General features: G+C 37.1%; 1 protein-coding gene across 1 annotated transcript; it reads right to left on the bottom strand.

The window, feature by feature from the left end:
- Positions 1 to 3,378: 3,378 nt before the first annotated feature.
- Positions 3,379 to 3,817, bottom strand: LOC110258863 (olfactory receptor 6C6-like). The gene has a single exon (XM_021082103.1). The coding sequence runs from the start codon at positions 3,796 to 3,798 to the stop codon at positions 3,379 to 3,381; it is 420 nt and encodes a 139-aa protein (XP_020937762.1). The 5' UTR covers positions 3,799 to 3,817.
- Between the last annotated feature and the right edge of the window lie 11,127 nt (positions 3,818 to 14,944).

Raw genomic sequence — 14,944 nt, 5'->3', positions numbered from 1 at the left:
ATTACAGAAGTCTGAAACTATCAGTGCAGTCAGGATGATGAGCACATGTGATGATGATCATCTTGATTATATTCTGTGGTAAACTTGAACTTAAATTGTTGCCCATATTTTATTTGGTAATTCTTCTTATGATTATTGAATTTTAACATTCTTCGTGGATTCTAGATGCAAATACATATACATAAAAGTGTATCTTCATAATCAAAATCAGATAATGCTGTAATTTTACACTATGAAGATATAATACAGGCCTTCAGAAAATGAAGAACAGTTTTGTCTGAAGATCAGGCTGTTTCAGACATTCTGAAGAATATAAAATCCCATTTAGTTGAAATCTGGCCTTTCTTCCTACTTCCCACACCCATTTTTTTTTTCTCTCTCTCTCCGTCTTTTTCCATGCTTTTTTTATGTGTGTGTATGATCATCACAAATAAAACATGAAAATGTGGAAACTCTATGTCTCTCTAGAGAAAATGTGAGAATGGTCTTTAAGAAAAAAAAAATAATTCTTAGAATTACTGTAACTTCAGCATAAAATAGCTCCTGTCAAAGCAATGCTTGACCATTATCACATGCCCTTCTGCTTTTCCACTTGGAACACAGTCCTAGGCTGTCTGGCTGAGAGTGTTAAGTAAGGAGTAAGCTTTCCAATAACATGAGAATATAATTCTTGGAAAAGATTTAATTAAAAAAGATTCCTTGATATAGTTACTGGAAAATATGCACATAGGGCCATCCTTCTATCAAATAATTCAGTTGAGTTTCTCAAGGGGTTACTGGGAAAGTGGATGGAGGATGTTCCAGGACCTGAGATATGAGAACATCAGCACTCACATGTCACATTCTGAACAGTGAGGGCTCTGTCTTGTGGAGAGAAACTTCCATTATCAGTGGATGGAGGGAAAGGAAACTGTGACTATCATGTTACTAAACAAAATACTAAAGAACAATACACTGTAACAGTTATAATTTAGTTTCTGGATTAAAAAAAAATCTATGGTACTATTCCCAGAGATAAGATAAAATATTATTTTTCTTTATTTGGCTTTTTGAGAAGAAATTTGCTTACTGGTGAACACATATACACACATAAACAGACAAATATTTCTAAGGTTTTTCATCCATGCAGGAGTTTGTTATTTTCAAAACAGGACCCCAGAAAACCATGACATCTGAAGGGAGAAGGGTCTTTGAGCAAGAGGAATGATTGCAGGTTGAGGGAAAAACTTGGTAACACATCATTTCCCTATCAGATAAGTGGATAACTTATGAACTATTAACAATCTTTTAAAATGATTAGAATCTAAGCCATACTTTATATGTATTAAGTCAGAAATTCAACAAATAATAATTATTACAACAAAACATGTAAAATATCTCTGTTTCACCTCGATTTTCCATTTGCTTTAGAAATCTGGTCCTTTGTAGCTATATATGCATTTTTTTGGTAATTTCTGCATGACCTAAAACTTTTATGAGATAATTATAAAATGCTTACTTAAAATCATTCACTGTATATTTGGTGAATGTAGAAACTGGGAATGAGTAAGTATATGGACAGCTTAAACTCCATAAGAAGTAAGAGGTAAACAGAAGAACATTTAAGAAAAATGTGTCCTCAGTCCATTTAGACACTTATGATCCTCTATCATATGATATAAGATTTAAACATAATTATTTTATTAAGACGCTTTTTTTCTATGAACCCCTTTGTCTGTAGTCAATACAAAATACACATGAGTAAGAGAATGCAGAAATAAACAATAGTGCCTGGCTTATATGTCTATGCACTATTTCTGCATTCCTTCACTCATGTGCTTGTATGTCCAGTGATTGGATGTGCTTGTATGTTCCTCCTCAGGGGATGTACAGAGCAATTGATACATATCTCTGAATTCCTCTCTAGGAACAAAGGCCATCATCCAGGTGGAGGATGGTAACTTTGGGCTGATCTCAAACAAGCCCATAGATGCCAGACTGATTAGAACCAGAAGGCTGATGATTGGGACTCCCGGAACACTACCCTATCACCTCACCAACAACCAATCAGAGGAGGGTTACACACCCTGCAGGCCTCGCCCCAAATTTAGACTATAAAAACTTATTCCCTGAAATTCATAGGTGCATTCAGGTCTTTTGAGCACGAGTCATCTATTGCAACACCCTTTCTCTGCCTGAGACTCCAGTGTTTCCATTTGTTTGGCCCTACTGTGCGTCAGGGCACATGAACCTGGGTTCGACAAATGATTCAGTCGTGGGGAGAGATTCCTCAGAGAATAAGAATACCAAGGTGTGAGCTAGGGGAGAGAAAGCAAGCTATGACAAAGAACACCAGAGATTCTGCTAAATTACATCAGAAAAAAGGAATGAACTAAGAATGTAGGCGTCGACATGGGTAAACCTCAAAAAGTTATGTTGAGTAAGTGAAGCCAGACATAAAGTTTACACACTGTGGTTTCTTTCATAAGGAATTCTAGAAAAGGCAAAACTCATCTATAGTGGCTGAAATGACATCAGAGGGTACTTAGATCCAATAGTAGGAAGAAAAGAAGGCATGAGGGTGAAGAGGCAAAGGGAATTACTTGGTACAATGTAAATGATTCCATCTTTATTGTCACATAAGTGTCAATATTTGTGCAAATACATTGTTTTTAAAGTGATTGTAGTGTGTGCATTGGTGGTATAGTGGTGAGTATAGTGTCTTCCACAAAATGATTGGATGAGCTTGTATGTTTGGTATACTTAACAACTTTGATTAAATTGATACAATTAGAATGAATCTGAACATTTTCAATTTACAAATGCTTCAGAATATATGTAAAGATCCCAAACCCAGATGTAAACATATACCCTAAAGTTCTTTCATGGATCACCTCACTTGTAGGCCAAAAACAAGAGTGGTATACAAGCAACATGAATCAAAGTTCATTTATTTCTATAGAAAACAACTGAAAATGTTTACATATACCAAATTTAATAATTGTATCTCTCTAGGTAAAACTTATTAGTAGAATCTAAGTTGCACATTTTATATACCTAAAACTGTTGATTTCCTTTTATTTCTTTATTCATTTTGCAAAATTCTGCATAAATGGTAATTTCTCTTGGAAGGCTACATTGATCTTAGCAATTAGCACACATAGGTTGATATAATTAATGCAGTGTATCTTACAAGATTCATTTTAGAAAACAGTTCCTACATGAAGGTATCATTTATGAGAAGAAATATTTCTAGACAAAAATTGATTCAATATTTTCATTGAAGAAGTTGGTTTGGGGGAGTTCCCTGTTGGCCTAAGAAGTTAAGGAGTAGGTATTGTCATTGCTGTGGCTTGGGTTTGCTCCATCGGCTGGAAACTTTCACCTTTGCTGATGGTTTCATATACATAAAAACACAGCCCCCATAAGTAATAGAGACAATAACCAGGTGTGAAGAACAGGTGGAAAAAGCCTTTTTCTTTGTTGAACAGAAGGGAATTTTAGAATGGTTTTGATGATGTATGTGTAGGAGAGGACCACTAACAGCAAAGTGACAAGTGTCACCACAGCTAAGACAAAAGATGCCAATTCTATGAAACTTGTGCAAAAGAGCTGCAAGACAGGAGAACTGTCACAGAGGAAGTGATCAATTATTTTGGAAGCACAGAAATCCAGCTGAAGTCCCAAGGCCAAAGGAGGAAATATAATTAGGAAGCCAGCTACCCAAGAGCTGAGGACAAGCTGATGGCACACTCTGCTGTTCATAATGACTGGGTAACGGAGAGGTTTGCAGATGGCAACATAGCGGTCATAGGACATGGCGGCCAAAAGGAAAAACTCTGTAACTCCTAATAAAAGAAAAAAGAATAATTGTGCTGCACAACCATTGTAGGAAATTGATTTGTCTCCAGTGAGAATGCTTATCAAGAATTGTTATGAATGAAACCTCTAAGAAGGAGAAATTTTGAAGGAAGAAATACATTGGGGTCTTGAGATGGGGATCAGGAGGGTGACGAGAAGGATGATGAAGTTCCCCATCAGGCTCAAGATGTAGTTGAAAAACAGAAATAGGAAAATCATAATTTGCAATTGTGGATCATCTGTGAATACTAGGAGAATGAAATTGGTTCTTCATTACTCATTTGTAAGCCTTATCAAAAATTTACAGGAAAAGACAAAAAGTTGAACATATATATGCATATAATATTATATTATTTAACCTATAGATAAATATATATTAACTTCAATATATGTATAGATTAGCCCAAATATATGTTAATGACCTAAATATATGTAAACAAAATGCACATTATATAAAACATATATTAACCTCAATATACATTCATTAATACATATATGTACATATAAACCAGTAACTTAAAGCAGAAAAAGATATATATCATCTAATTTATACATTCGCAATTGGTTTCCAGTGAGAAATAACAATAACACATAATTATATGCTATGGTGAATTCTAAATTATTTCCATTAGTTCTCTTCTTCATGGTTTTTCCTCTATAACTTGATATTTTTGGTTAACCTGCATTTATGAGCATCCCTACTAAGTGCACTCTCCTCTGCATGCATAATTTAAATAATAATAATATCAATTAGGTTAAATGTATTTTTTTCCTTTCACTTTTATTCAACCTGTGTAAATGCAGTAATTTGGTTTTGTCTTTGTAGAATCTGTCTCCTAAAGCAAAGGAAACAAAAGTAAAATAAACAAGTTGTACTGAATTAAATTTATTTATTTATTTATTTATTTATTTATTTATTTTTATTTTCCCACTGTACAGCAAGGGGGTCAGGTTATCCTTACCTGTATACATTACAATTACAGTTTTCCCCCACCCTTTCTTCTGTTGCAACATGAGTATCTAGACAAAGTTCTCAATGCCATTCAGCAGGATCTCCTTGTAAATCTATTCTAAGTTGTGTCTGATAAGCCCAAGCTCCCGATCCCTCCCACTCCCTCCCCCTCCCATCAGGCAACCACAAGTCTCTTCCCCAAGTCCATGATTTTCTTTTCTGAGGAGATGTTCATTTGTGCTGGATATTAGATTCCAGTTATAAGTGATATCATATGGCATTTGTCTTTGTCTTTCTGGCTCATTTCACTCAGGATGAGATTCTCTAGCTCCATCCATGTTGCTGCAAATGGCATTATGTCATCATTCTTTTTTATGGCTGAGTAGTATTCCATTGTGTATATATACCACTTCTTCCGAATCCAATCCTCTGTCGATGGACATTTAGGTTGTTTCCATGTCCTGGCTATTGTGAATAGTGCTGCAATGAACATGCGGGTGCATGTGCCTCTTTTAAGTAGAGTTTGGTCCAGATAGATGCCCAAGAGTGGGATTGCAGGGTCATATGGAAGTTCTATGTATAGGTTTCTAAGGTATCTCCAAACTGTTCTCCATAGTGGCTATACCAGTTTACATTCCACCAACAGGGCAGGAGGGGTCCCTTGTCTCCACAGCCCCTCCAGCACTTGTTATTTGTGGATTTATTAAAGATGGCCATTCTGACTGGTGTGAGGTGGTATCTCATGGTAGTTTTGATTTGCATTTCTCTTATAATCAGCGATGTTGAGCATTTTTTCATGTGTTTGTTGGCCATCTGTATATCTTCTTTGGAGAAATGTCTATTCAGGTCCTTTGCCCATTTTTCCATTGATTGATTGGTTTTTTTGCTGTTGGGTTGTAGAAGTTGCTTATATATTCTAGAGATTAAGCCCTTGTCCGTTGCATCATTTGAAACTATTTTCTCCCATTCTGTAAGTTGTCTTTTTGTTTTCTTTTGGGTTTCCTTTGCTGTGCAAAAGCTTTTCAGTTTGATTAGGTCCCATGGGTTTATTTTTGCTCTAATTTCTATTGCTTAGGGAGCCTGACCTGAGAAAATATTCATGATGTTGATGTCAGAGAGTGTTTTGCCTATGTTCTCTTCTAGGAGTTTGATGGTGTCCTGTCGTATATTTAAGTCTTTCAGCCATTTGGAGTTTATTTTTGTGCATGGTGTGAGGGTGTGTTCTAGTTTCATTGCTTTGCATGCAGCTGTCCAGGTTTCCCAGCAATGCTTGCTGAATAGACTTTCCTTTTCCCATTTGATGTTCTTGCCTCCCTTGTCAAAGATTAATTGACCATAGGTGTCAGGGTTTATTTCTGGATTCTCTATTCTGTTCCATTGGTGTGTCTGTCTGTTTTGGTGCCAATACCACCCTGTTTTGATGACTGTGGCTTTGTAGTATTTCTTGAAGTCTGGGAGAGTTATGCCTCCTGATTGGTTTTTGTTTCTCAGGATTGCTTTGGCAATTCTGGGTCTTTTGTGGTTCCATATAAATGTTTGGATTGTTTGTTCCAGTTCTGTGAAAAATGTCATGGGTAATTTAATAGGGATTGCATTGAATCTGTAGATTGCTTTGGGTAGTATGGCCATTTTCACAGTATTGATTTTCCCAATCCAGGAACATGGAATATCTTTCCATTTCTTTACATCTTCTTTGATTTCTTTGATTAAAGTTTTATAGTTCTCGGCATATAGGTCCTTTACCTCCTTGGTCAGGTGTATTCCGAGGTGTTTGATTTTGTGAGGTGCAATTTTAAAAGGTATCATTTTTTTGTATTCCTTTTCTAATGTTTCATTGCTGGTATACAGAAATGCAACTGACTTCTGAATGTTAATCTTATATCTTGCTACTTTGCTGAATTTATTAATCAGTTCAAGGAGTTTTGGGGTTGAGTCCTTAGGGTTTTCTAGGTATAGTATCATGTCATCTGCATACAGTGACAGTTTTATCTCTTCTCTTCCTATATGGATGCCTTTTATTTCATTTGTTTGTCGAATTGCTGTGGCTAGGACTTCCAAAAGTATGTTGAAGAGCAATGGTGAGAGTGGGCATCCCTGTCTTGTTCCAGATTTGAGGGAGAAGGCTTTCAGTTTTTCCCCATTGAGTATTATATTTGCTGTGGGTTTGTCATAAATGGCTTTGATTATGTTCAGGAATGTTCCCTCTATACCCAGTTTGGCGAGGGTCTTGATCATGAATGGATGTTGGACTTTGTCAAATGCTTTTTCTGCATCTATTGAGATGATCATATGATTTTTGACTTTTCTTTTGTTAATGTGGTGTATGATGCTGATTGATTTGCGTATGTTGAACCATCCTTGTGAACCTGGGATGAACCCAACCTGGTCATGGTGTATAATTTTTTTGGTATGTTGTTGGATTCGGTTGGCTAAGACTTTGTTGAGAATTTTTGCATCTATATTCATCAATGATATTGGCCGATAGTTTTCTTTTTTGGTGGTATCTCTGTCTGGTTTTGGAATGAGGGTGATGGTGGCCTCATAGAATGTCTTTGGGAGTATTCCTTCTTCTTCAACCTTTTGAAAGAGTTTAAGGAGGATGGGCACCAATTCCTCTTTATATATTTGATAAAATTCACCTGTGAAGCCATCTGGTCCTGGACTTTTATTTGTAGAGAGTGATTTGATGACCTCTTCAATTTCATTTCTAGTGATCAGTCTGTTCAGTTGGTCTGTTTCTGCTTGATTCAGTTTTGGAAGGCTGTAAGATTCTAGAAAATTGTCCATTTCTTCCAGATTGTCAAACTTGTTGCCATATAGTTGTTCATAGTATTCTCTTATAGTTTTTTGTATTTCTGCTGTATCCGTTGTGATTTCTCCTTTTTCATTGATAATTTTGGTTATTTGGGTTCTTTCTCTCCTCTTTTTAGTGAGTCTGGCCAGGGGTTTGTCAATTTTGTTCACCTTTTCAAAGAACCAGCTCTTGGTTTTATTAATTTTCTCTATTGTTTTTTTGAGTCTCTATTTTATTGATTTCTTTTTGGATCTTTATAATTTCCTTCCTTCTGCTGACTTTAGGACTTTTTTGTTCTTCTTTTTCTAATTCGTTTAGGTGGAGGGTTAAGTTGTCAATTTGGGATCTTTCTTCTTTTTTGAGAAAGGCCTGTATTGCTATAAATTTCCCTCTGAGCACTGCTTTCGCAACATCCCATAGATTTTGAGAGGTTGTGTCTTCATTATCATTTGTTTCAAGGTAGTTTTTAATTGCCTTCTTGATTTCCTCATTTACCCATTGGTTTTTTAGTAGCATGTTGTTTAGTCTCCATGGAGTAGGTTTTTCTCTTTCCTTTTCCCATGGTTGGTTTCTAATTTCATGGCACTGTGGTCAGAAAAGGTACTTGAGATAATTTCTACGCTCCTAAATTTATTGAGATTCGCTTTGTGTCCCAATATGTGGTCGATTCTTGAGAATGTTCCATGAGCATTTGAGAAGAATGTGTATTCTGCTTTTTTTGGATGTAGTGTCCTGAAGATATCAATGAAGTCTAACTTTTCTATTGTTTCCTTTAGGATCACTGTTGCTTTATTGGTTTTCTGTCTAGAGGATCTGTCCATTGATGTGAGGGGGTAATTAACGTCTCCTACTCTGATTGTATTCTCATCAATATCTCCCTTTATGTCTGTTAATATTTGTTGTATGTATCTGGGTGCTCCTATATTTGGGGCATATATGTTGATGATAGTAACATCCTCTCCTTGGATGGATCCCTTAATCATTAAGTAGTGTCCTTCTTTGTCTTTCTTTATGTCTTTTGTTTTAAAGTCTATTTTGTCTGATATGAGCGTTGCGAATCCTGCTTTTCTGTCATGTCTATTGGCGTGAAATATTTTTCCCCACCCTTTCACTTTCAATCTATATGTATCTTTTGTCCTAAGGTGAGTTTCTTGTAGGCAGCATATTGAAGGTTTTTGCCTTTTTATCCACTCAGCCACCCTGTGTCTTTTGATTGGGGCATTCAGTCCATTGACATTTAAGGTGATAATTGATAGATGATTATTTATTGCCATTTGAACCTCGTGTTCCAGTTGATTCTATGGTTCTCCATTCCTCCTTTCTTTTTTTTTTTTTGGTTTGATGGTCTCCTGTTATTATCTGCTTGAGTGTATTTTTTTTTTTCATTTTTTGCAAATGCAATATTTGGTTTTGGCTTGTGGTTGCCCTGTTTTTTAAGTATGCTAACCCCTTCCCATAATTGTGTGTTTTAGCCTGATGGTCCTGTAAGTTTAAACACTTCATTACTATATTAAAATTAAGAAGAGAGACATACATACAAACAAAAAGGGTTATTTACCTCCTAACATCCCTTGCCCACATTTTATGGTTTTGATGACTCTTTTTATTTTTTCTTTTTAATTTTATTTTGTTTGAAGCATGTTCATGATTAAATCTGTATGCTGGCTTATTTGAGTGACTGCTCTCTGATTGTGGTTTCCTCAGTCCTAGTTCTTCCTCTTCTTCTTCTTTTTTTTTTCTTTTTTCTTTCCTTCCCTTCCTTTCTTTTTGGTTTAGAGAAGCCCTTTCAATATTTCCTTTAACCTGGGTTTTGTGTTGCTGTATTCTTTAAGTTTTTGTTTGTTGGGAAAAATTTTTATTTCCCTTTCTATTTTAAATGATATTCTTGCTGGATAGAGTATTCTAGGTTGCATATTTTTTCCTTTGAGCACTTTAAATATCTCTTGCCATTCCCTCCTGGCCTGTAGTGTTTCTGTAGAGAAATCAGCTGATATTCTTATGGGGGTTCCCTTGTAGGTAACATTCTGGTTTTCTCTTGCTGCCTTTAGGATCCTCTCTTTATCACTAACTTTTGCAATTTTTATTATGATGTGTCTTGGTGTGGGTCTATTTGGGTTCAATTTGTTTGGGGCCCTCTGTGCTTCTTGTATCTTGAACCCAGTATCCTTTAGATTTGGGAAGTTTCCAGCGATAATTTCTTCAAATATATTTTCCATTCCCTTATCTTTTTCTACTCCTTCTGGAATTCCTATTATGCGTAGATTGGCCCGCTTTATATTATCCCATAGGTCTCTTATATTGCTTTCCAGTTTTTTGATTCGGTTTTCTGTCTGTTGACCGGATTGAGTGATTTCCATTATTCTATCTTCCATATCACTGATTCGTTCTTCTGCATTATTCATTCTGGTTTTTACTGCTCTTAGTTCAGTTTGCATCTCTGCAAATGAATGTTCTAGTTTTTCTTGGCTCCTCCTTATATTTTCTAGCTCCTTTCTGAGGGTATCTGCATTACTGTTCATATCTTCTCTTAATTCCTTCAGTATTTTCACTATTTCTCTTTTGAACTCCAGGTCTGTCTGACTGCAGAAATCTGTTTCATTGTTGACTGTTTTAGGTGAGTTCTCCTGTTGGTTTGACTGGGGGTGGTTTCTCAGCTTCTTCATCTTGCTTGTTGTTTTCTTTCTCCTGAGGGAGTTGTGCTCTCCGTGATCGGGCAGTGTTTGCCTTGTCACTGCCGTGGAATATTTCCTGAGGGCTGGCATTGTTAGTCAATCTTTTTTGAGGCAGTGTGGCTTTTCTGGAGTTTGATGGGCTAACATGTTTCTTTGAAACAAAGGAGGGCTTCCTGAGGGCAGACAGGACTGGGAGGTCCACACCACGATGGTCGCAGATTTCACTTGGTCATGAAGAGCTTGCTCTGGTGTTTTTAGGCTGTGGGGTTCTTGCAGGGGGTTGGCGGTGTTGGGCAGCTGTTCCTCAGGAGTGCGGCACCCCCTGGGGGCTGGAGCAGCTGTCTGGGTCACTGAGACCCTAAGAGGCTCTTCCCTAGGGCAGCCCTACTCAGAAGGACGGCCTGAGAATGTAGTCGATCTTTTCACAGTCTGCCGAGCTTGTTGCAGCTTTTCTGGGCTGCAGGGGCTCTTCCAGGGGGCTGGTGGTTCTGAGCAGCTATTCCGCGGGAGTGGGGAACCCCTGGGGGCTTGGGCGGGTAGCAGGGCCTCTGGAAACCCAAGAGGCTCCTCCCTGAGGCAGCCTGACTCAGAAAGACCATCTGAGATCTTTTCCCGACTCGGCCAGGCTTGTTGCAGGTTTTCTGGGCTGCAGGGGGTCCTGCCTGGAGCTGGCAGTCCTATGCAGCTGGTCCACTAGGGCACCCCCTGGGGGCTTGGGCAGGAGCAGGTCCGTTGGAAGCCCAAGAGGTTCCTCCCTGGGGCAGCCGGACTCAGAAAACCGTCGAGAATTAGGCCGATCTATTCACAGCCTGGCTAGGCTGTTCTAGCTTTTCTGGGCTGCAGGCCTTTTCTCGGGGGCTGGTGGTGTTTGGTGCTGCTCTGCGGAAGTGTAGCCCCTCCAAAGGGCAAGCAGGCCTGTGCAGGGACACCCCCTGCGGTGGTAGGCTTCAGGCAATTGTTGAGGCCAGCCCTCCTGGATGGCAGGCAGCCCCAGGTTCAGCGAGAGTGTAGGGGTGGCGGGGTGGGGGGAGGGGATGCACTGGGAAGCACAGCTTTCAGCTAGCTAGCGGGCCTGTAAGCTTGCTGCGGCATGGGGGGTATTCTATGGGGACCCACCCCTTCTCTCCCCTCCCCAGTACGGGCGCAGACCAGGCTCTTCTCCCAGGTTCCCTCTGAGGCGGCTTTCCACTTCCCCGCCCCTAGAGTATTGCTCCCTTCCTCTGGGACAGCTTTGTTTTCTAGTCTCCCAGGCAGTCTCTGCCCCGTCAAATGGTTTCTAGACCTCCCAAGCAGTTTCCGCTCCACTCCACCCCCCCAGCCCCAGGGACTAACCTCTGGAGCCAAGGTCTCAGTGCCCAGCCCCCACCCAGGCGTCTCAATTTTTGGTGACTGTGCCATAGTTCAGATGGTCTGTTGGGTTCTTGATCGGTTTTTCCGTACTCCAACTTACTGCTACACTCTTCTCTGCATCTGGAGATTCCTCCGGTTCGTTTGATCTTTCCCCCGGTAGGTGACTTTCCAGGGTGCGGGATCCCTTTCTCCTCTGCAGTTCCCTTTCGGGAGCGCCCATCCCGCTGGGATTCACCTTCTCTCACTCTCCTCTTTTCTCTCGTTCTGCTCAATAATGTCACGAACTTCTTGCCGTTATTGGAGTTTAGGTTCCTCTGCCAGCGATTGGTTGCTGTTCTGTGCGAGTCATTTATTCTGTAGATGTGCTTTTTTTGTTGTGTTTGTGGGAGAGGGTGAGCGTGTCCCCTACTCCTCCGCCATCTTGTCCTCTCTCCCTAAATTAAATTTAAAAGGAAAATGTCAACAAAATGTAAAGACAACCACTGAATGGGAGAAAATATTTGCCAATAATATGATCAATAAGAGGTTAATATCCAAATATATAAAGAACTCATACAATTCAACATCAAAAAAATTATCTGGAGTTCCCTCATGGTTCATGATATTAAGGATCTGGCATTGTCATTGCTGTGGCTCTGCTTACATCTGCGGAGTGTGTTTGATCCCATGCCTGGGAAATTCTGCCTGCTGCACGTGTGGCCAGAAAACAAACAAAACCAAACAAACTGATTAAAAAATGGGCAGAAGACCTGAATAAAAATGTTTCCAAAGAAGACATACAGATGGACAACGAACACATGAAAAGATGTTCAACATCATTAATCATCAGAGAAATGCAGATTAAAACCACAATGTGATATCACTTCACACATGTTAAAATGGCTATCATCAAAAAGACCACAAAAAAACAAATGTTGGTGAGATTGTGGAGAAAAGGTAACCCTTGTACACTTTTGGTGGAAATGTAAATTATCACAGCCATTGTGGAAAGAGGTATCTAAAAATTAAAGACAGAACTGCCTTATGACTGAGCAATTTCACTCCTGGGTATATATCTGAAAAAAACCCAAAATATCTAATTTCTAAATATATATGTATCACAGTGTTCATAGAGGCATTATTTACAATAGCCAAAATATGGAAGCAACCTAAGTGTCTATCAACAGATGTAAGATATAAATGGTAGATGATAGCTAGCTAGCTAGCTAGCTAGATAGATATAGATATATATATGGAATACTACTCAGCCATTAAAAAGAATGAAATAGTGCTATTTGCACAACATGGATGGACTTGAATGGTATTATGCTAAGTCAAATAAGTCAAACAAAGAATTCAGATGCTATATGATATCATTTATATGTGAAAGCTAAAAAATAAAATGAACTAGGGAATATAACAAAAAAGAAACAGCACAGATATATAGAACATACTAATGGTTATCAGTGCAGAGAGGGAAGGTGGGTGGGGCCAGAGAGAGGTAGGGGGTTAACCAGTACAAATTACTATGTATAAACTAAATTAGCTGAGATATAGTGCATAAAATATGTCTAATATTTTAGAACTGTAAGTGTAGTTTAATCTTTAAAAATTGTGTGTCACTATATTGTACACCTTAAACTTAAATATTATACATCAACTGTACTTCTCTAATTTTTTTAAAAAATTTGAATGAAAAAGAAATGAGTATCAAGATGGTTTTTCAAAATCAGAGTCTAGAATTACATTACAGTTCCTGGGATGGTCAATGACTAAGGCAATATTGATTTTAATAAAGATCCCACTTTAACAGTTTTTACATCTTCTCTGAACTGAGAGTCCACATTATTACTATCAGTTTTATTTTGATTGGCTTTGCTCTACGGTAATGGACAGTTACTTTTCACTATGTATGTCATATAAAGCAACACATGACAAAAACAAATCAAAATATTAATTTAATCAAAATATTGTCTTTTTTTCAATTAATGTTTTTGAGATGTATTCCTATATGTGTTGCATAATTTCAGGCACTGTTTTTTTTTTTTACCTCTTCCATATTGAAGACTACAAAATTATATTACTCCTTATGATTTCTATTATAAGAATTCATTTATCTTTAGAGTGTTTTATTATCCCATTTATATTAAACATATTAGTCTATTTCATTATATATATCACCTATGGACTTTTTAAAGAAATGAATTACTCAAGCACTGTTTATTAAATTACTCTTTTGCATTTGTCATATTGATATTGATATACTATTTATCATTTTTTATATTTGAAATATAAAATTAATTACAGCAATTAGTAACATTTTAATAATCATTTATTATTATTAAAACAATACTATTTTAATAACTATTATTAAATACATTATTTTAATAATAACTATATTACATTAATTACATACATGCCTAATGTGATTTTCCAAAGCAGTATTATTAAGTGGCATTAATATTTTTAATAGAAACTAAATACTTGTGTTCTTTAGCTACTAAATGTTCACAAGCTTTTACTGTAAAATATACATATTTATGTTCTTGCTATGACTCCCATCTTTGCTCTGCCTTTGATTTGAAAAGTGTGTTCTAGGAGTTAGTCATACAATTTCTGTTGCCACGTGTATCTAACAAATTCTTCTAGAATTATGTCACCTCAAATTTTAGAAAAGAGTTGCTCAGTTTTGTGTTTCTTCACATCCCTTTATCCAGGAAAATAATGTATAATGAGAACGAGAGAAAATGAATCTCAGATGCAACTGTATGTGAATGAAACAGATTATAATAACTATTAACATACAAACCTTAAAATCACTCTAACATTGAGAAAATTATAAAAGATTATAAAATTTAAAAATTGTAAAACATAATAATTCCCTAGTCAAAATTAACTCCCTAATTTTGATTTATTTGACTTAATTTCTGATTTTGATGTTAAGCTAACATTATAGTTGATTTACCTTCTTTGCTCTGTTTATCTGTTGTTCCCCTTTGTGTGCATGGAAGAGCTGTATGTTAATATACATAATTATGATTTACTCTATTTTACAATCATATTTTATTATATAATCTGGGTATTTATAACCAATGATTTTTATGGGAGGTGACAATGTTTACATATTGTGCATCTGTAAAAATTTCCACATTCCCTCAAATTTGTACTCACTTTGTGGTTCAGAGCTTAAATGTCAACAATTTTAAGGGACCTCCATCTTGTATTCCAGATAAGTTGCATCTTGTGAAATTTTATTTTCTTAATCACTGTCATTCAAAAACCTCAAAATAGTTATTCTTTGAAATTAAATAAGATAAAATAAAAAGCAACAACTGGAAAAAACTTAGGGCATCATCT

Source organism: Sus scrofa, unplaced genomic scaffold, assembly GCF_000003025.6.
Source record: "Sus scrofa isolate TJ Tabasco breed Duroc unplaced genomic scaffold, Sscrofa11.1 Contig524, whole genome shotgun sequence".
In the NCBI taxonomy this organism is placed as follows: Eukaryota; Metazoa; Chordata; class Mammalia; order Artiodactyla; family Suidae; genus Sus; species Sus scrofa.
The sequence above is the reverse complement of the archived record's forward strand: the minus strand, read 5'-3'. Positions and strand labels throughout refer to the sequence as shown.